The sequence below is a fragment of the Pituophis catenifer genome, unplaced genomic scaffold (genome assembly GCF_029215685.1).
Source record: "Pituophis catenifer annectens isolate HBS135680 unplaced genomic scaffold, rPitCat1.0.hap2 SCAF_15, whole genome shotgun sequence".
NCBI classification, from domain to species: Eukaryota; Metazoa; Chordata; class Lepidosauria; order Squamata; family Colubridae; genus Pituophis; species Pituophis catenifer.
In genome coordinates, this window is record NW_027256895.1 from 704550 (window position 1) to 727116 (window position 22567).

Here is a 22567-nt window from a genome sequence, read left to right on the forward strand (position 1 = left end):
GGACTAATAAATAAATAATAAATGAGTTTTGCTCCATTTTGCAACCTTTCTTGCCACAGTTATTAAATGAATCACTGCAGTTGTTAAGTGAATCCGGCTTCCCAATTGACTTCACTTGTCAGAAGGTCGCAAAAAGGGATCATGTGACCCTGGGACACTGCGACCGTCATAAGTATGAGTCGGTTGCTTTGATCATGGGGAGGCTGCAAAGTTTGCCTACGTGTGAAAAATGGTGATAAGTCAGTATTTTTAGTGCCATTGTAACTTTGAACGGTAACGAAACGGCCCTGGGGACGTTACAGCAGTGGGGTGGGAAAAAAACCACGTCGCTTTTTCCAATGCTGTTGCAACTTTGAACGGTCACTAAACGAACGGTTGTAAGTGAAGGACTCCCTGTGGACTGATTTCCACCCCAGGCCCCCGAGAGCCAAGGAGCCCCTTTGCAGACTCAGCCCGGCCCTTCTCACCACGTGGTAGTTCCCGTCGCCATCTGTGCAGCCGCACTGGCTGAGTGGCACACACTGGTCTCCGCTGAGGACAGAGCCCTGGTCACACACGCAACCCTCCACGCAGGGCAGGGCAGAGCAGTCCATCTGGGGCTCTGGATCCAGGCAGGTTGCAGGGCAGGCCGGACCGCAGGGGCTGTAGGAGCTTCCCGGAGGACAGTTTAGGGCTGGGGAGAGGAGAGAGAGAGAGAGAGAGAGGCTTTTAACAGATTGACAGAGTTGGAAGGGACCTTGTAGGTCATCTAGTCCAACCCCCTGCTGTCATATCATAGTATATGTGGGTATAGGCATAATTTTGGATCAGTTGTTTACTTATTTTACTCTGTTGTGGTTATGTAGTGTATATTGGAGGTGGTGACCCTTTGAGAGCGGCATGCAGCGAAATTTCGTTTTAATGTATGCCAATGAGTGTACATGCAAAGGGACAATAAAGTTATGCTATTGCATTCCGTTCCATATTCTATATCCTACATTCCCGTGATGGTAAGCCTACGGCACGCAAGCTGTCGCCCCAGTTCAGCTCTGTCACGCATGTGTGCGTGCCTCTGGCTGGCCAGTTAATCATCAGATCTCTGCTGCACATGCATGGGGGCAGCACACACATGTGGGGGGCATGTGCAGGGGGTGCGTGTGGATGCGTGGGGTGCAGGGCACGTGCAGGGGTTGAGTCTACATGTGCAGGGGCCGCACGCACATTGCATTTCGGGGTTTGGGTGTGTGCACGCATTCACATGTGCGTGCTTTGGGCACTCAATCGGGAAAAGGTTAACCATCACTGCTATATTCCATCCCATCCCATCCCATCCCATCCCATCCCATCCCATCCCATCCCATCCCATCCCATCCCATCCCATCCCATCCCATCCCATCCCATCCCATCCCATCCCATTCCATTCCATTCCATTCCATTCCATTCTATTCTATTCTATTCTATTCTATTCTATTCTATTCTATTCTATTCTATTCCCTTCTATTCTATTCTATTCTATTCTTATTTTCTCTTTTCTATTATTTTCTCTTTTCTCTTTTCCATTATTTTCTCTTGCCAGACTTCGATGGTATCTCAAAATAAATGAATTTCCAAACTGCCAATCTTTAAGGAAATATTTTCTTTAATTGAGCACAGCCACCGGATCATGACTCGATGCGGACAAGACTGACCTTTTGCCCCCCCAATCCCTCCCTTTCCGATCCCCAAATCTCTGCTTCTCATTGGCTATCTTCCAAGTCATTCTTCAGACTTCTTGTCTCGTCATTTCCCAGGAATGTCTCCCCCCCTTCATTTCCACGACAACCCGACTTCAAAGGGATTTAGCAGGCAAAAGTTCAGAGCTTATCTCTCTCTCCCTTCTGCTCTCTATTCCAGCGTCGAAGCGCTGACATCTCTTTTCTATTATTTTCTCTTTTCTCTTTTCCATTATTTTCTATTTTCCATTATTTCCTCTTTTCTCTTTTCCATTCCATTCTTTAAAACCCATCCCCCATGCAGGATTTTTTGAGGTGAGCCCTGGATCATCTTTCCTTCCTCCTGGAGGAATCCCAGGCGAGGGCTAGCTGTATGGACAAAGCGGAAGCCCTTAATTAAAGGCGCAATAGGCCTTAAAGCCTTGGCTTCTGCTTAGTCCTTTTACTCCAGAGAGGCTGGTGCTGCTGTTGGTTCTGGCAGTGCACAGAGAGAAACACAACCCACAGCAAACCAGGGAAGAAGAACAAGGAAGAGCGATCCAGAAGTTATTCCATTCAATCCCCGGACAACCTCATTGTCTGGATTTCTTATGGAAATGAGCAAACTAATTAAAAATAAATTAAATTATTTAATTTAATAAAATTAAATGTTATCTAATTCTGGGTTTTATTTGATTGACCAAACTAAGTAATAATTTTAATTAGCAATTTTATGATGTTTGTGTGTCTATATTTTTCTTGACTATACACCGCCTTGAGTCCTACGGGAGAAAGGCGGTATAGAAATATAATAAATAAATAAATAAATAAATAAATAAATAAATAAATAAATAAATCGAAGGAAGATGTGGTCCATCAAAAAGATTCTGTGTAAAATTGACTCTGTTTGCATTTTCTTATTTCTGGTCATTTTGTGTGGCAGCCTTTGGAAAACACACAGTTCTCTCTGAATCCACCTTCTCCCCTCTCCAAACTCAGCACCTGAACTGAAGCCCTGTGCCTTAATCTTTTATTGCTATTTCCTGCATCCGCTCTTAATTACTCGGAAGCTGTCCCAGGAAACCCTCCCCCCCACAGGCCAGTCTCTCTATACTGGGAATATATTTACGGCAGAAAGTGCTGTTCCTCCAGACGATGGTGACCCCGGCTTGGGCACAGCGGTCGGCATAGGACTGTAGGGCAAAGCACAGCATCCCTGCGTCTCCGCCAGTTTCGCAGAGGTCGTAGAAGCAGTTCTCAAATGCCACCTCGGGTGGCACCTTGTCATGGCATTGAGCAAACGGACCTATGGGGAAACAGAAGCTCAGTTCACAATCAACCTCCATTGACTGATGGAGACCCACAAGCTCCTAGAAAACCAGCATTTTGGTCTCCATAGGGACTAGGAACTTGCAAGTAGGAAATGGGTATATCTAATATTGTGTTTCCCTGAAAATAAGGCCCTGTCTTATATTTTTTTGAACCCCAAAATAAGCCCCTGGCCTTATTTTCAGGGAGGTCTTATTATTTTGAGGCGCGTGGAGCAAGGAGGGGCTCCTCTTGCCGTCTTACCTGATTTCCAGCTCTGTCTCCCTAACCCTAACCAGAGGAAATGGCGGGGACTGGCTGTGCATGCAGTTAAATATTTTCAGGGAGGGCTTATTTGGGGGGGCGGAGGGCTTATTTTAGCGCCTGCGCTCAAAAGCCCAATTGGGCTTATTATCCAGGGAGGTCTTATTTTTGGGGAAACAGAGTATAATGAAAAGAAGGACTAGGGGTGACATGATAGCAGTCTTCAATATTTGAGGGGCTACCCAAAAAAGAGGGGGGGTCAATCTAGTCTCCAAAACACCAGAAGGCAGGACAAGAATTTCACATTAATAGAGTCGGAAGGGACCTTGTGGGTCATCTAGTCCAACCCCCTGCCTAAGCAGGAGACCCTACACTATTTCCGACAAATGGCAGTCCAATCTCTTCTTGAAAGCCTCCAGTGATGAACTAATCCAGGAGAGAAGCAACCTGGAATTAAGGAGAAACTTCCTGACAGTGAGGACAATTAACCAGGGGAACAGCTGGCCACCAGAAGTTGCGGCTGCTTCATCACTGGAGGCTTTCAAGAAGAGACTGGACAAGCATTTGTTCAGAATGGGATAGGTTCTCCTGCTTGATCAGGGGGCTGGACTAGAAGACCTCCGAGCCCCCTTCCAACTCTCTTATTCTTTTATTCTTTACTCCCCTCCTAAAAAGCCCCAGAGGGTCCAATGATCTCTTACCTTGGGGATCTGCAAGAATCCCACAACTGGTGGGTCCGTGAACCTCCGCTGCAATGTCCGGATTGCATTTTTCAGGATCTTTTGAGTCCGTGCAGCTGCAAAGGAACACCATACATGTCACCGAAAGGACAGCCTTCTTCAACCAGTTGTTCTCCAGATGTGCTGGATGACACCTCCCATGACCAGGCTGGAAGGGGGGGAGGGAGGGACGGAGGAAGCTGGGATCCAACACACATTGGGCAGATTCTCCAGCCCTTCCTTGACCTCACAACAGGAGTGAAATGCTACCGGTTTGGGCCGGTTCGCCCGAACCGGTAGTAAAAAATACTACAGGTTCGCTGAACTGATAGTAAAAAAAAATGCATTAAAAAAGTTTTTAAAAAGGTTCCCAAGCACGCATGCACAGCCAGCAAACCAGTAGCAAACTGGTTCAGATTTCACCACTGCCTCACAAGGTTGCTTCAATCTGAACTTTCATAAGAATTTCTTCAGGAACCTCCTTCCTTTAGACGGCGTTTTTCCCAAACTGGGCAACTTTAAGACGTGTGGACTTCAACTCCCAGAATTCCCCAGTCAGCACTTAAAGTTGCCAAGTTTAAAAAACATTGCTTTAAATCACAGGTCTCCAAACTTGCAACTTTAAGACTGGTGGACTTCAACTCCCAGAATTCCCCAGCAAGCTGGCTGGGGAATTCTGGGAGTTGAAGTCCACCAGTCTCAAAGTTGCCAAGTTTGGAGACCCCTGTTTTAGACAACGGAGGATTTTAAGGGGAACCTCCCCCCCCCACTGTGCTTTTAGCTACCTTCTTTCAAGTTTTGAAATCAAATTAGGTAAAAACATTTTTTTAGAACTCTCAGCCAGGCCAGCTTTGAAGTTACTAGGGAAATGCTGGCACTTTCCTATACAAAATTTCTTACTGGGGACGAGGCCAGCCTTTCAGAGAGATGGGTGGGACGTAAGACTCACCTGTCAAAACCTATGTTGGGCACTTGCCAGCTCTTCCCCAGCTGGTTGGCATCTGCCCCCGCTGAGGTGCCATCAGGCATGAGATTGTCATCTCCTAATTGTCCGTTAAAGTTCCCTGGAAAAGGAGAAGGAGGGAAGAGTGGAAGGAGGCAGTTACTCATGTTTTGCTCATATCCAGGTAGTCCTCGACTTATGACGACATTGAGCCCCAAATATTAGTTGTTAAGTGAGTTTTACCCCCTTTTACAGCCTTCCTTGCCGCAGTTGCTAAGTGAATCACTGCAGTTGATAAGTGAGGAACACGGTTGTTGAGTGAGTCTGGCTTCCCCAGAGGTCAGAAATTCTCAAAAGGGGACCACATGACCCCGGGACACTGCGACCGTCATAAGTATGAACTAGCGGCCAGGGGTCTGAATTTTGATCATGTGACCATGGGGACACTGCGAAGGTCGTCACTGTGAAAAATGGTTATAAGTCATTTTTTTCAATGCTGCTAAAACTTTGAACGGTCACTAAATCATCTTCATTTAATGACCCCATAATCCCTTGCCGAGTGGAATCTGGGCAACTGAATGGAGCTAGCAGAGTGTTTTTTAATGGCCAGATGCCTTTCCTGTCGCCAATGCGGAGTTTTCTTCAGCAGATCTATTCTCATTGTGCCCAGAAAGAGAAATATCTGCCTCTACCTGGGATTAAACTCACAGCCTCCTGATTGCAAGGCAAGAGCGCCACCTCTGGGCCACTGCACCACTCTTTGAACAGTCACTAACAGTACCTGTATTACACAGAGTTCACATTGCACAAACAGGTCCGTGCAATAGAACCATGTACGAGTAATCCTCACTTAACAATCATTCACTTAATGAGTGTTTGAAGATACTGCAAGTGCTGGAAAAGGTGACTTACAATCTGTCCTTGCACATACAAATTTCACAGTGTCCCCCACGGTCACGTGATGGCGATCCGGTTCCTTGCCCCCCTCCCCCCAGCTTTTATGACCAACCTAGCGTCCCACAGTCCTGATTGTCCATCATGTTGTGGTCCTCATCTGTGACCTTCCTATCCAGTTTCTGCTAAGCAAAGCTATTGGGGGAGCCGGCAGGAAGTCGCAAGTCATGGTCACATGATGTCTCATTTATCAAACACAACAGGGAATGCTGGAACTACCGTTGCTAAGTGGGGCACCATGTGACATGTTGCTGAACCACTGCTTTGCTTAGTGATGGAGTTGTCGGTCCGTGAGGGAATGTGCAGTTGAAGGAGAACGAAGGGGGTGGGAATGTCAATGGTGGCACCATGACTCCCCAGGGAGGCAGCAGCACATGCCGGAGAGGGCCGCACAGTCCTGAAGTGAATGGGGTGGCAGGGAAAATGTCCAGGGCAGCCTCATCTTCCAATCTCCCAGGGTGCCTCTATTAGATTAGAACAAGGCCTACGGGGGGCTTAGATCTGGGCCGTGGGGCCACCCTGGAAACAGCAAAGGACTAGTCCGCAGTGCCTCTGCCAGCAAAAAGGGAACTCAGGAGGCCATGTGCAGCCCTCCAGAGCTCCGTTTTCACTGGCAGAGGGTTGCAGGAAGCCATCGCAGCTGAAAACGGAGCTCAGGAGTCGGTTTTCACAGGCAGAGTGCTTGGGCCACCACAGGGACGCCCGACATGAGTGACATTGAGCTGGCCACGCCCACCCTGGCCACGCCCACCCCAGCCCCCCAAGGTCAAACTCAACCCTGATGCGGCCCTCAATGAAATCGAGTTTGACACCCCTGGGTTAGAAGGTTACAAATTTAGTCCAGCAAGATTCTGTCTATTAGGTGTAAGCAAACGAAAGAATTGTGCTGGAGTGAATCTCATTGTGTCGTCTTTGGCCTGACATAATCCCAATTAGAGTTATTAAATGAGGCAAACCAGGACAAATGTCACCTGTGAAACCGGCATGTAGGCCTTTCCTAGCAGAAACAGAAAATGCACGTCTTCCTCTGTGGCAGAGAATGGCAACACAACGTCCCCAGACTTCCTTTCGTCTCTACTTTAGGGTACTTCAGAGGCTAAGCCGGTGATTGGCAAACCTATGACATACGTGTCACAGACCATTTTTGGTGACACTCCAGGCCTCTGGACCTTCTGGAAGTCACAAAAGTGGGCTCTGCTCTTGGGGGGCCTCTGGAGCATGCAAACATTGCGGGGGAAGGCTCACGTGATTTCCAGAGGCTGCGTGAAAGTGTAGTTCTCTTGTGTGGCTTCCAGAGAGGGAGGTCCGAAGGAGAGGAGATGAAAGTCCAGACTCATCTCTTTTGTCTATGTGGGTGCTTGACGCGCCAGCAGAATCCGCGGGTGGGCGTTTTCTGAATTTTTGACATGCTGAGCCCAAAATGTTGGCTATCACTGCTCCTATGCTAACTATCAGCACAGGACAGCCCTAGGATCACTAGGGTGTTTGTGGCTGGCTGTGTTCTCCTGGACATGTTCTCAATCTCCAAATCTGCTCCCAGCCTCAACTGCTCTAGGTCTCTTAAAATCACGATGAAAACTGTGGACGCTGAGGAATTCTGACTCACTTCCTGCCCCATTATCTATAAAGAAGACCTTTTGTGCCCCTCAAAACAGGCTGCATCTTTGTACTGGTTTCCGCCGGAGCTCCTGCTGTCTTCCCAGCCCAGGTAAAAAGTGACCATTTTGACTCCTTACCGCAAAGGCCGCAGAGCTTCCCAAAATAGGACGATGGGACGGAGACCTCAGCATGGTGGTTCCCATCAAATCTCACCGAGAGGCCGAAATCCGTTTGGACCCGAACAAAAGTGCCACTCAGGCGCACAGACACTCGTCCCCCAGCCAGAGAGACAGGCAAGGTAACTCGCTTTCCATCTACCTGTGTGGCAAAGTCAAGAGAAGGTCCCAGTGATGGGCGCAGGAGAGGGGGGGGGGTCCTCTCTGGCTAATGTTTTCAGTAACAAGGAGTAACCATGCAGGATGTGGGAGCAGGAATACTCACAGTTACTCTCCGCCCTTTCAGCAGCACGATCTGGGTCCCGTGCACAGTGACATTGACCGACTTGAGGTAGGAAACCTTGGTGTTGCTCCCGCGGTGTTCGTTGGTTGTCTGGATCTGGAAGGTGGGCTGGTCGGGCGTAGCATTGCAGGTGGCAGTGAGCAGGTAGGTGCAATTCCCCATGAAATGGAAGAGGTGGCCATCGTATGTTTCATAATGGGGATCTCCAGAAACTATGCAGGATGCAGAATCTTTGGGAGACAATAGAGGATGAAGCTCGGGGGAGAAAGTGGGGTCAGCAACCTCCCCCCCCTCCTGACTTGGGTAAAGGACACATTAAAAGTTGTTTGCTCTCATGGATTAACCAGAGCAGTATGTTTCCGAGCTTTCTGAGCATGGGCAGAGTGATTTTCTTCTCCTCATGGGGGTCTGTTCTGTTCCCCATTTTGATTCACATAGCTATAAACGTTTCCCCACCAAAAGGGAGGTATTTGGGAATTATCAGTACTTGGAGAAGAAAAAGAGGTTTAAAAAAGCCAAAAGGTATTCTCTACGACACAGGTGTCAAACTCGCCACATCACATTGCTGTCACCTGACATTTCACGACATTTTCCCCTTCATGGGGCAGGGGTGGACATGGCCTGCACATGATGCATTTGGCCCACGGGCCACCAGTTTCATACCCCTACTCTAGGACAATAAAAGCACTGTTGTGATGCCAGCTATCTTTGCTAAATTTCTCTTTTTCCTGGCATAACAGTGAACAGCACTTCTTTCATCAGAAAAGCAACATTTTGCTCTTACTTTTGTTGTTCTGTTATTGTTATTCTGTTCCTAATGTTAAATATATTTGTTCTTTTTTACAACTGCAATTTTCACTTTACCTAAACATCCATTTCTGAAGTAATGACTGAAACAGTGAGACCTATTAGATTACAACCTGTGCAAAGCACCAACCTGGAGGTTGCCCAGGAGTCGTCTGGTCCACGCCTGGTCTCTTTGTTGTAGATTTGGGGGTATTAACAGAATCCGTCAGCAGGGGCTGTGTGGTGGTGGGACCAGAGGGCTGGGCACTCTTAGAAGTGGTAGAGCTGGTCAGGGTAGAGCTGGGGGAAGATGGCTTGCTTGGTCTGGTGATACAAGTGGGAGGTTGCAACGTAATTGTTGGTTTGGGGGTAGAAGTTGTTCCAGTGGTTACAGTGACGTTGGGAGGGACAGCTGTGGTGGTGGTGATGGGAGTAGCGGTTGGTCCAGTGGGGACGGTGACGTTGGGAGGGACAGCTGTGGTGGTGGTGATGGGAGTAGCGGTTGGTCCAGTGGGGACGGTGACGTTGGGAGGGACAGCTGTGGTGGTGGTGATGGGAGTAGCGGCTGGTCCAGTGGGGACGGTGACGTTGGGAGGGACAGCTGTGGTGGTGGTGATGGGAGTAGCGGCTGGTCCAGTGGGGACGGTGACGTTGGGAGGGGCAGCTGTGGTGGTGGTGATGGGTGTAGCGGCTGGTCCAGTGGGGACGGTGACGTTGGGAGGTGCAGCTGTGGTGGTGGTGATGGGAGTAGCGGCTGGTCCAGTGGGGACGGTGACGTTGGGAGGGACAGCTGTGGTGGTGGTGATGGGTGTAGCGGCTGGTCCAGTGGGGACGGTGACGTTGGGAGGGACAGCTGTGATGGTGGTGATGGGAGTAGCGGCTGGTCCAGTGGTTACAGTGACGTTGAGAGGGAAAGCTGTGGTGGTGGTGATGGGAGTAGCGGCTGGTCCAGTGGGGACGGTGACGTTGGGAGGGGCAGCTGTGGTGGTGGTGATGGGAGTAGCGGCTGGTCCAGTGGGGACGGTGACGTTGGGAGGGGCAGCTGTGGTGGTGGTGATGGGAGTAGCGGCTGGTCCAGTGGGGACGGTGACGTTGGGAGGGGCAGCTGTGGTGGTGGTGATGGGAGTAGAGGCTGGTCCAGTGGGGACGGTGACGTTGGGAGGGGCAGCTGTGGTGGTGGTGATGGGAGTAGCGGCTGGTCCAGTGGGGACGGTGACGTTGAGAGGGACAGCTGTGGTGGTGGTGATGGGAGTAGCGGCTGGTCCAGTGGGGACGGTGACGTTGGGAGGGGCAGCTGTGGTGGTGGTGATGGGAGTAGCGGCTGGTCCAGTGGGGATGGTGACGTTGAGAGGGACAGCTGTGGTGGTGGTGATGGGAGTAGCGGCTGGTCCAGTGGGGACGGTGACGTTGGGAGGGGCAGCTGTGGTGGTGGTGATGGGTGTAGCGGCTGGTCCAGTGGGGACGGTGACGTTGAGAGGGACAGCTGTGGTGGTGGTGATGGGTGTAGCGGCTGGTCCAGTGGGGACGGTGACGTTGGGAGGGACAGTTGTGGTGGTGGTGATGGGTGTAGCGGCTGGTCCAGTGGGGACGGTGACGTTGGGAGGGGCAGCTGTGGTGGTGGTGATGGGAGGAACTGGTGTAGTGGCCAGACTTTCATTCCTGGTGATGACAGGAGTGCTTGTAGTTATGGTGATCGGCCTGTTGGACTGGCCAGTGTCCGTTGTGGACCTCAGGGCTGTTGGATGGGGCTTGGTCCCTGTGCTTTTTGTAGCAGTGGACGTTGTGGGTCCTGAAGAGGTAATCATTGTAGGCCGGGAGATGGTAGATTGTTCAGGGGGTACAGTCACAACTGATCCCCCAGCAGTTGTTGAAGCTGTTGAGATGGTGCTTGGAGGCACAGTAGGTGCTGGGTGTTCTGGAAAGAAGAACAATTTTGAGGTTAGGACCATTAAGGCTAAGCCTCTTGGGCCTCTGGCACCATTCAGAGCCTGTAACTCTCACAAGGGCTCCAAGAGCCATCGAGATATGGTGGGTTTCTTCTCTATTTTGTTTCTTTCTGCTGTGAACTTCTTTCATGTCCCTTTTATGAAAGCTTACCTTACACAATGTAATCAAAAGCAGCACTTCCTCTCTACACAGAAACACAGGTGGACTGTCACACATTTGTATTTGTGTGCCGCTCTATCCACCCAGAAAGAAAACTGACAATCCTGCCCACATCTACTGCAGCCTATACCTTAATATCTGTCTGTCTAGGTGTGCAAATCCTGCTTAGACTGCCTCACCTGCACAATGGCCCTTGCGCACCAAAATGTTATCCAACGACACGTCCAAGTAGGCGTTGCTTCCTCTGATAACCTCAAAAGAGACCTGAATTCGAGGAAAACAGTCAGTCATGGGGGGGGGGTTCCTTACTGATCTCTGAGCTTGGCTGTTTTCCTGCAGATATTTCATTGCCCAAACTAACTAGCACTGATAGTGTGATCTAGTTTGGGTAATGAAACACCTGTAAGCAAACAACAAAGGTGAGCGAGTACCCTCATTTCAACTCTGAGCTACAAATATTCTCCTTTATTGGTAGTCAATCATGGTTCATCTTACCCAAAAGTTGGGACCACCGCAGATATGCAGACATCTGTTCCACCCTTCCCCCCCCAGAAGGCTTGCATCCTAAAATATGCAAATTCCTGGTTGTCAATAAACTACATCGGTGCTCCTTGTACGCCTGGAATCCGTTAGCCTCCTTTTCCACTAACCTTGCTTGGCTGTGCTCCAGTGTACGGCAATGTCACAGATCCGTACAGCCAGTTGGGACCCTGAGTCCCCGTACGGTTCCAGAGAAGAACAGCACTTCCTGAAGGTTCCTCCAGCAGGACCCGGAGCCGGGTCTCCACTTCCACGACGCTATGCATGTGGTAGTAGAATTCAACACAGGCCTCCTGATTCATGCAGAATGGTGCGCTGGAGAAACGCGTAGACTCATTCGGCTTCAGGTGGCCACCTTCTACGTAGATGTAGTAGCCTTCTAGAAAAAGGTGAGGGAGACCTCTCAGGACATCCACTGACAGGAACGGCACCAGAGGGAGGAGGTCAGGCCACATAGTATTGTGAGGGGTGCTTGGTGCTCTCTGAATTTGGTTGTTTTCTTGCAGACATTCCATGACCCAAAGCAGGTAACATCATTAGTGCTAGATGATGTTCATCAAGGATCATTACACTGATGATGTCACCTAGTTGGGTCATTAAATGTCTGCAAGAAAACAACCATGCTCATCTAGCACTAAGGACCGCAGTCCTCCTCCAAAATGGGACAACTCACTGCAGCCAACTCACCACTGCCAATTCACCATGGACAACTCACCATGAGACAACTCGCCAAGGCCAATTTCCTGCAAGACAACTCACCGCAGGACAATTCAACAATTTTATTTAATTATTCAACATAATTTAAAAAATATTTTAATTTTTGCCATTCACATTTCATGTTGTCCCTCCTTCTGCATCCTTTCTATAATGATTCTATTCCACCATTTCTTTGATATTATGTAACTTTTGTGCCACAGCAAGTTGTCCTTCAACGAGTTGTCCATGGCAAGTTGTCCCGTGGTGATTTGGCCATGGCGAGCTGGCCACAGCTGTGGCGAGTTGGCTGTGGCAAGTTGTCCTAGACCTCTCCTCCTCCTCCTCCTCCTCCTCCTCCTCCTCCTCCTCCTCCTCCTCCTCCTCCTCCTCCTCCTCCTCCTCCTTCTCCTTCAATCCCACTCCCTTCTAGCACTGATGATGTTACCTACTTTGAGTCATGAAATGTCTGCAAGAAAACAAGCCCCTCATTTCAATCTTCAGCTGCAAATATTTTCCTTTATTGCTACACAATATTGTGTTTTGTGCATTGCTGTAAATTGTACAAGAAACTGACTTCTGGAAGGATCCCAAAGGAGGCAGGGCAGATGGGTTTTTTTCAGTAATTCCCTGCCCAAATCTCCATCTGACCTCCAGCACTTTCCCTATTCTTTTTGTTTGTCCCCCAATTCTAACGGCGTGGAAGTGATGAAAACCCCTTCTTGAGATCCCAGCCGTGTCCCCTTCTTCTTACCACCATGGGGATAATCTCCAGGGGGGCCTGTGTCTTCCGTTGGGGTGTTTCGGTTTGTTCGTTTCCAGGTGTTATTCACAGACACACTCCAGCCACAGAAGGGGTCCATGTTGTTGTTGAAATCACAGCTGGCAAAAGTATCTGTGGGGCAGGGAACGCAGCCAGGAAGAGTCAGCTGGGGTGGGCAGCTTCCCTTCACCCCTTGGCTATACTTCAGCCCCAACCCCCCACACCACTTGCCCACACGGTTGGGGTTAGGTTACCTTCACAGGGAGAAACTGCCACATTGTCCACTGCCACACCGGGTTGGCCTGCATAGATGCCTTCAAAGACAAACTAGAAGTGGAAAACCATGAGTGACCACCAGCTGCAAAGGATGCCCATGGATGCATTAAGGATGACCACTCAACTGCTCTGTGTAGCATTGCAATCAATGGTTATTTTAATTCCCCTCTCTGAAATCGGACCGTCTGTGTAGACCAGGGGTTCCTTGAGGGCCGGATCAGCATTGTAGTTCTCCTCCGTGGGGTGGAGGGAGGCAGGGAGTGGGGGGGGAGAGACAGGACGGATGCCTCCTGCAGCACCCTGTGGGCCAAAACAGGGCTGGGGGGCTGTGCATGCCCCCGCGTGTCTCATTTTCGCCCTCCATGGCCTCCAGCAGGACTCCGCCTGCCAAAAACAGGCCGCACAGGGGTCTCCTGAGGCCCTTGTGTGGCCTGTTTTCAGCCTCCCTGGCCTCCAGCAGCCGTCTGCCCACCAAAAATGGGCCAAGTGGAGGCAAGGCCTCCGCGCTGCCCGTTTTTGGCCAGCAGAGGGCTGCAGGAGGCCTGGGGGGCCAAAAACGGGCTATGGGGGGGCTGCACGCAGCCCGTTTTGGCTGGTAGAGGCACTGCAGGCCAGTCCTTTGATATTTCCAGCCCGGATTTAAGCACCCCAAGGGCTGGATCCAGCCCGTGGGCCTTGAGTTTGACACCCCTGGTGTAGACATTGCCACACCGGTGCTTTGCAAATTCAAGATCATCAAACGGGCCAAACTCACTTAGCAACTGTCTCATTTAGCAATGGAAATTTTGGGCTTAATTGTGAGGACTGCCTGTGTTACCCTCTGCTCCTTCTACTCCCACATGGCCAAAGCGAGCAGCTTATTCAATACCCCCCAGCATCATCTCCCCTTCGACCAACTTACCTGGATGTCCCCCCTCCCAGTATATTTAGCGAATCCTCCCCTCCAGTTGGGACCGTGTTCCCCTCTGAGAAACAGCAATGGGTACCCCAGATCTCCTCCTATTTACAGGAAACACAAAGAGGAAATGACGTTTACTCAAGGGTTCGTCTGCTCAGAGGGTCTTTGTGGGGGGAGGGTGTATCCCCTTCAGAAGGCCCAGGAACTTGCCTGTGGGAGCCGCGTAGACCTTCAGGGCTGCATCGTCAGAGACGCCATGAAGAATGAAGAAGAACGCCAGGAGAAGGCACCCTCCCGAACTGAACGTGGGGCTCTTCAGAAAGCTGCTTCCATGACTCGCCTCGTCAAAAGAATCCAGCAACATGAAGGAACCAACTACAACGACAGTGGAAAGGATCTGAATTGGCTTTGGGACAGGAGTCTGGGGCGGGGGGGGGCGGGGGAAGCAGGTTTGAAAAGGCTGAGGCTGTGCTGTGCAGCCTGGGCCATAAAAGCCTCCGGAGGGATGGTGCCCATCACGAGCCAACAGCCAGGCTCATAGTCCACGGTTTCCTCAACAGCGACTCAGTCCGGGTGAGTCAAAATGCAAGAATTCCACCGAAACTCCACTTTGATAGCCTCACCCACAAAGTACTTTACCCCCAATCCTTGCGTTGATGCTCCTTGTTGGAGCTCTGGGGGATTCGTGCTTCCTCAATGGTGCCACACACTGAGCGGTGGACACCACCAATCTGCAGCACATCCCTGTTGGGAGTCCAATTACGGCTCCAGATTTCGCAACCCGAACCCTGACCTGCTGGCACTTGCACAACCTCTGCTTAACAACTTTAACCTCGATTCCCAACGGAAAGCCAAATGGGCTGCTGAACCCCCAGGTACAGGAAGACACAAAAATAGCCCCGCAAAAAAAGGTGCCAGGTTTTGAACGACCTCTCCAACAGCGGACAAAAGGAAACAAGCAAAATGTTTAAAAAGTGATGATATTTATGTAGTTACTTACCAAACACATCTAAATTATATGATGAAAGTAAGCAAAATATATTTACAGTCCCCAATTTGAGTACAAAGGAATCTTTTGAGTTCACATCAGAGGGTTTGTCGTGTTTGGGGAGCTGGGTCAGAACAAGATCACATTGTGACTGGCTGTAAGCTGTGGGCATTGACCAGTCCACTCTCTGATCTTTTTTCATACATAAACGATACTGAGCTTCAGGGGTTAGATGGCCTAGACATTGGTATCTCAATACAGATCCTTTCAAAGTTCAAATTTTACTGCGTTTTTAATCTAGGTTTGCACCGAGGCACATCACCGTTCTCCTGGAGGAGACCCAGTTGGGGGCTCCATTCATGTCCCCGGTAGGAGCTGGAATGAAGGACGAGAGCTCAACCCTGCCCCACGGCAGCTCTCAGGACTCAAACACGGGCTTGCTAACCTCCTACCCAGCGTTCCACCCACTCGAGCCACTGTGCTCCTTTTAATCTGGGTGAAATGTTAACATATGTTGTAAGTCCATGTATGTTATGCCATACGCTAAATAAATAAATAATAATGCATGGGAGGGGACAAGGTAGACCACACGGATGGTGGCTGATCTTGGTGTTTAAAAAGATGCCTACATTGGCTCTGAATACAGCCTGCGTCTCCTGGCAGGTAATCCTGACTAAAATATCTCTGAGCCCATGTTGGGCTAATGTGAATGATGTAGGAATAGTACAGGGTCAGCTATATGAACACTGAAGGACCCTCTTTATTCACATTATTATAAGAAAGAAATGTGCTTGTTTAGAGATTACACTAAGTCAGCTAAATTCCATTCTTGGTAATATATCTTCTGAGGGGCCTAGCTGTCAAGGATAAAGGACACCCATATGAAACAAAAAGTTACTCATTATCCAAAAGCAGCCATGAATCTACGCATCAGCAATCACAGAACTGAGGAAGGTTGTTTAGCTAAGATAATCTTATGAACTAGAAAATAATGAAAGAATTTAGTAATTAGAAAGTGTCAATTATCATGTAAAAAATGTATGTTAACCATATATGGAAAACTGCTGTGCTCACATCAAATCCTTTGTCATGTTAAAGTATAAAAAGCAATTGTATCAGAGCTCTTCTTTGTTCAGAATTGCAGATACAAATCTGATTCTGAAACTGCGCAATAAACTGTCTCTGGCTGACCCAGGAATGTTGTTTGGTCCCATCGTTCCATAACAGGGCCACCCAATTGGTGAGGATTAGCACAATCCCCCCTCCCACCCTCGCTCTCGGTTTTCTCCCAAACTTTCTCTCTCAGCTATCAAATTCAAGAATGGTCTGGCTGGTTTTCAGAAGTTGTTAATTGGAGGAACCGAAGCTTCTCACCTTCTTTGATGAAAAATTACCCGGAATTACACGCAAAACAAACCTCTCCTTGCATTGGAGGAAAGCACCTTAGCAATACCTGCTCCAACAGGTAATACATTCCTGCCCAGTTCATACTCACATCCAGGCCTGGAGAAGTCATCCGATGGCCCCACACCAGGCGTTTCTGTAGGGCCAGCCCATTGAGTCCACATCACATCTCCCTCTTCTGGGTTGCTCCATCCGCAGAGGTCGTTTGGAGTATCAAAATCGCATTTGGTCATGCAGGCTGTAGAAGCGGGAAGGGGGGAAAGAATGAGACCCTCCCATACAGCAAAACCCTTCTTCTCCAGAACAGTCTTTCTCAACCTTGGTGGCTTTAAGGCGGATGGAGTTCAACTCCCAGAATTCCCTAGCCAGAATTCTACCGCTTAGAGGGAAAAGATTGCAGAGGAAGGGATTACAAGAGAGTAAATAGGCCACAATGGGTAAGTATATATATATATATCCAAAGGAATGCATTAGTGCCAGAGAATTCTGGGAGTTGAAGTCCACCCATCTTAAATCCGCCAAGGTTGAGAAACACTGTGCCGAAGTGTGAACGTGGTGGGGGCCTGGGGGAAGATTGCTTACGTGAACAAGGTCCCGGTTGGATGAAGATGGAGTCCAGAGCCACTGCAATGTCTCCTGTGCTGACCTGTTTGCCTTTGAAAACAACCTGAAGAGAAAGACAGATCAGGGTTTGTTCCTGCTCTCTAAATAGGGCGTTTACATCCCCAGGATTTAACAATGATTGTTTTATGAAATTCAGATCAGACAAGGACAAGGACTTACGGTGTAAAGGACCAACTATATGAGAACATAGGGTGGGCCAACTGTGAGATATAATCATGATTGGTTGTACTAGAAGACCTTCAAAATCCCTTCCAAATCTGTTATGCTCTTATTCTGTTATATATTTGGGTTTGGAATGTTGCTTCTCCTCCTGCATTCTTGCTTCTATTTATGTTTCCTTGTTTTTAAGACTACTTTATGTTTGTTTTTAACTGTCTCATTTTTAATATATATATATATATATATATTTGTTTGTTTTCTGAGGTTTTCGCGGGTGTTTGTATGTAGGTTTTTGGTTATTCGGGTTTTCTCCCGCATAAAATTGGAGATTTCTTGGCAACATTTTGACGAAGTCTCATTCGTCATCTTCAGGCTGGTGTTCTTGGCTTCGTGCTTCTAGGAGCAATGTGTGTGATCACAGCTATTTCTTCCTTTAACTGCCAGTGGGGGTGTGATATATATATATGTATGTATGTATGTATGTATGTATGTATGTATGTATGTATTATATTATATATGTATATATGTATATATGTATATATATACGTATATATGTATATATGTGTATATACATATATACCCATTGCTCCTAGAAGCACGAAGCCGAGAACACCAGCCTGAAGATGACGAATGAGACTTCGTCGAAACGTTGCCAAGAAACCTCCAATTTTACGCGGGAGAAAACCCGAATAACCAAAGACCTACATATATGTGTATATATATGTGTGTGTGTGTATATATATATATATATATTTATTTTCTGAGGTTTTCGTGGGTGTTTGTATGTAGGTCTTTTGTTATTCGACTTCATTTACACCTGGGCGCAACGCCCTGCAGTCACACGGCCCCGGTTTCTGTTTTTGCCAGAAAATGGGGTTTTCTTAAGGACCAGCATGCTCGCTTAATGAATGCCACACAAAAGGTTGCAATGACTCTGGTCACGTGGTGACTTGCTTTATGACCATCACAATTTACGACTGCAATTGCCAGGCTCGGTTATGGTCATAAGTTGAGGAGTCTCCCCTCCCTCCTCCCCCGGCCACCACTTGCCTTGAAGGGGCGCGGAGTCTGGGCAGGAATCGTGACGGCTCCACTCAGCCAGGAGGTGCTCTGCATTCCTTCCCGGGTCCACAAGGGGGCGACACTGCCCGAAGCGCTCCGGATCTCGATGCTCAGCTGGTCTTCGCTGTTGAAGCTGTAGAAATAATACAGGAATCGCAGGCAGACCTCCGCTCCGGCCGGGTCCACCTCCGGGCTTTCCAGTTGTGCGAACCCTCCAGCTGCTGGGTGGATGTAATTGTCTCCTGGAAAGGGAGAAGCCGTGGCCCTTTGAGGGTGCTGGAGAGCAGAGGGGCCAGGCTGATGGGGCCCTGGCCGAGTCTCGCCAGCTGCACCCCAAAGGGCAAAGCTTTGCAGGGAGGGTCTTGGCTTGCGGCCCTGGGACCTCTGGGACCTCTGTCCCCCCTCCCCCCTTTGCTGGGAGCCCAGGGCCTGCTCCAGATTGTGGGGAAGTTCTGCCAGGAGAGGGAGGGGCCCCAGACCAAGGTAGCACATCCTGGCATGGATCCAGGGGCAGCGGGTGCCAACCCGAGGGGCGCCTGTCTGTCTCGGGGACTATTGAGGGTGCTGGCCTGAGAGGGGCCCAGCGCAGCCTCCGCGGAAGAGACTGTCCCCCACCCCGAAGCTCTTACTCCGTGCAATGTCTCCTTCGGGGGGTCCAGGGCTCGCCCCAGGCTTCTGCCCCTGTGCTGGGAGCCACAGGCTGCCCTGGCCGTTGGGGGGCTGGCTCCAGTCGCAGAAGGGGCGGTCGGCATTGTCAAAGTCACAGAAGTCTAAGGGGGAGCAGGAGCAAAGGGTCAGACCCTCCAGCCAGCAATACACAGCACACCCCCAGGTGCAAGAGATGCTGGGTTTCCCAGCGCCTGGAAGCGCCTGGCTTGGCACTGCCTAGCCACTCCCTGCTTCGGGAGGGAGGAAGGGGTTGGGAGCTGTGAGACGCCTCCTTTGCCCCTCTGGCTCCAAAGCTCCCAGGTGTCCCCCTGGGCAGCTGCACAGAAGATGCCCCTTGCTCCCTCTGGGACCAGGGCAGTGCAGGGGAAGGAAGGAAGGAAGGAAGGAAGGAAGGAAGGAAGGAAGGAAGGAAGGAAGGAAGGAAGAAGGAAAAGGAAGGAATGAGAGAAAAGGAAAGAAAGGGACAGAGAAGGAAGGGAGGGAGGGAGGGATGGAAAGAGTGGGAGAGAGAAGGAAGAAAGGAGAGAAAAGGAAGGAAGGTACGGTAAGAAAGGGAGAGAAAACAAAGGAAGGAAGGAAGGAAAGAAGAAAGGAAGGAAGGAAAAGGAAGGGATGGAAAGGAAGGAAAGAAGGAAGGAAGGAAAAGAAAGGAAAAGGAAGGAAGGAGAGAAAAGGATGGAAAGTAAGGGACAGAGAAGGAAGGGAGGGATGGAAAGAGAGGGAGAGAGAAGGAAGAAAGGAGAGAAAAGGAAGGAAGGTATGGGAAGAAAGGGAGAGAGAATGAAGGAGGGAAGGGAGGAGGAAGGAAGGAAAGAAGAAAGGAAGGAAGGAAGGAAGGAAGGAAGGAAAAGGAAGGAAGGAGAAAAGGATGGAAAGTAAGGGACAGAGAAGGAAGGGAGGGATGGAAAGAGAGGGAGAGAGAAGGAAGAAAGGAGAGAAAAGGAAGGAAGGTATGGTAAGAAAGGGAGAGAAAACAAAGAAGGAAGGAAGGAAGGAAAAAAGGAAGGAAGGAAGGAAGGAAAAGGAAGGAAGGAGGGAAAAGGATGGTAAGAAAGGGAAAGAGAAGGAAGGAAGGGAGGGATGGATGGAAAGAGGGAGAGAGAAGGAAAGAAGGAGAGAAAAGGAATGAAGGTATGGGAAGAAAGGGAGAGAGAACAAAGGAGGGAAGGGAGGAGGAAGGAAGGAAGGAAAGAGGGAGGAAAGGAAATACAACCCTAAACTACAAACATTCTCCTTTATTGGAAGGGAAATACTACTCACAGTCGGTGGTCAGGGTCTTCTGTGGGGTCTTCACACCTGGGACTGAGTGTACCCTGAAACGGCGGATGAGAGGGAGGGGCAGGGAGGGTTGACTTCCGCACGGAGACAAAGTAGAAGACAGAGCACCCTGCCCCCCCACCCCTCCCCACCCCGTTACTGCAGCCGGAGGGCCCGTGGGACAGGCTACACCCAGAGGTCCCCCCCGAGGAGCTCCCTCACGCTGCGCCCCACAAGAGCTTCCGGCCACCGATGGCAAAGGGCTCTGAGGTTCCCCTCGGAGGAACCTTTGGGTCTCCACTCGGTGCGGTGGGAGTCTGCCTCGGAGGGAGGCAGGGCGGGGGTCTGAAAACCAGGCCTTAGGATGAGCACCGAAGCCCACCCAAGACAACACGGAGGGAACCCCCCACAAGTAAAAAAGATGAAAGGCTGGAAATTGGACCAACGTTGATGAAACTGTGACGTTTCGTTACTTGTCCAAGTTAACTTCTTCAGCCAAAATGAAGATTTTTGGTTAGGTATGGAGTCAAAAGAGGAAATTCTTGGAAATGACAGCAGGCTGGTGCCCACCCCGTCCGTTGCTAATTTGGGGCCGGGTTTTTTTTTCCCTTGTGACCGAAGGTGGATCCTTCAAAAGGTCATTTTCTTGGTTTTTCTTTGAAAACGTTTTACTTCTCATCCAAGAAGCTTCTTCAGTTCTGTCCACTAAAGCAGGGGTCTCCAACCTGGGCAACTTTAAGACTTGTGGACTTCAACTCCCAGAGTTCCTCAGCCAGCTTTGCTTGAGTTGAAGTCCACAAGTCTTAAAGTTGCCCAGGTTGGAGACCCCTGCCCTGAAGCACCTGTGGGACCGCCATGGCCTGGATGATTGAGAATCTCCATAGACAAGGTGGATAGCACCTCTTCTCCACGGGCTTCTGCCCACCTTTCAACATTTCGGGCTTTCCTTCTGTCGTGGTCTGACGTCAAACCACCCCTTATTTCCAACAGAGCCAGTCCTCCCTCAACTTGGCAAACCTGCTAAAAATGGGATTCCCCCCCTTAAGACTCACCCCTGGATGGCCTCCTGCAGCACTTTGCCGGCCAAAATGGGCTGTGTAGGGACCCAAAGAGGCCCTCCCGCACCCATTTTGGCTGTCAGAAGCACTCCGGGCTGGTCCTAGGCTATTTCCAGGCCGGCCACCACTGGCCAGATTTAAGCCCCCGGTGGGCTCCATCTGGCCCACAGGCCTTGAGTTTGACACCTCTGCTCTAGACCATTTCAAACAAGTGACTGTCCCAGGGGTGAAATTCAATTTTTTTTTACTACCGGTTCTGTGGGTGTGGCTTGGTGAGCGTGGCAGGGAAAGAATACTGCAAAATCCCCATTCCCATCCCACTCCTGGGAGAAGGATACTGCAAAATCCCCATTCCCACCCCACTCGGGGGCCAGCCAGAGGTGGTATTTGCCGGTTCTCCGAACTACTCAAAATTTCCGCTACCGGTTCGTCAGAACCTGTCAGAACCTGCTGGATTTCACCCCCGTGACTGTCCAGTCTCTCTTATTAAACGCCTCCAGCAATGAAGCATCCACAACTTCTGGAGGCAAGTCGTTCCACTGGTTAATTGATCTCTCTCTTAGGAAATTTCCCCTTATTTCTGGATTGCTTCTCTCCTTGATTGGTTTCCACCTGTTGCTTATTCGGCTGAGCCTGCAGAATGTCCGTCGTCTTGGCTGCTCTGCTTGGAAGCGGAGGAAGTTTTACCTAGAAATGGATCCAGGCTGCCTGCCATCCCTCGGTTTAATCTAAGCGGATTTCTTACCTGGTGGCGAGAAGACCCTCCAGGGTCAGGAGCAGCAGCACCACCAGCCCTGCCATCTCACAGCCCATCCTGGGGAGCAGCTGGAGCGAAGGAGGAGCGCACCCCCTTTCCTATTAATATAGCTGGACTCGGTTCCCCACCCACCCTCCATGGGCATAGGGCAAGAGGCTGCTCACCCAAGTTGAACCTTGGACTTTCCCCTTCACCATTGGGACTTTACGTGCCGATGTCTCATGGGGTGCGGCCCCGGACAAAGATCAAAAGAAAGGGTGGGGGGAGGACAGATTGGCAGGCAGAAGTTTTGGGGAGCAATGGAAACACCCAACAGCCAAGCTGTGACGCTGTCTTCTCCACCAGGGCACGTACTTAACCGGGGTCTCCCGTTGGTGACTCAGGCGGCCAGGTGGAGGTCATGCCTTGGGGCAATGGGGCCCCAGCCTTCAGAAGCTTTGGTTGGCTGGACAAGCACCCACAACCTCCCCTGAGCCCGGCTCGAGGGCCAGCATCCTTCAGGTCAGTTTCAAGGGAGTTCCCTGTGCTGCCACCCAGCAAGGGAGGGGTGATTAGAGAGCTGTGCTGGGTAGGGAGGAGTGCCACGGATCTTCTGAATGACAATTTGAACC

At 50.1% G+C, this 22567-nt stretch overlaps 1 protein-coding gene across 1 annotated transcript in view; it reads right to left on the reverse strand.

The window, feature by feature from the left end:
• The window catches only part of ZAN (zonadhesin), a 38155-nt gene extending 16143 nt beyond the window's left edge, over positions 1–22012 (reverse strand). The window contains 19 exon segments of the mRNA XM_070954518.1: positions 468–673; positions 2800–2976; positions 3944–4038; positions 4911–5025; positions 7595–7775; positions 7899–8146; positions 8854–10617; positions 10988–11072; positions 11459–11727; positions 12796–12936; positions 13059–13131; positions 13982–14079; positions 14189–14353; positions 16462–16608; positions 16953–17037; positions 18204–18457; positions 18845–18985; positions 20145–20197; positions 21945–22012. Coding sequence (XP_070810619.1) covers positions 468–673; positions 2800–2976; positions 3944–4038; positions 4911–5025; positions 7595–7775; positions 7899–8146; positions 8854–10617; positions 10988–11072; positions 11459–11727; positions 12796–12936; positions 13059–13131; positions 13982–14079; positions 14189–14353; positions 16462–16608; positions 16953–17037; positions 18204–18457; positions 18845–18985; positions 20145–20197; positions 21945–22012 — 4365 coding nt within the window.
• Positions 22013–22567: the final 555 nt, after the last annotated feature.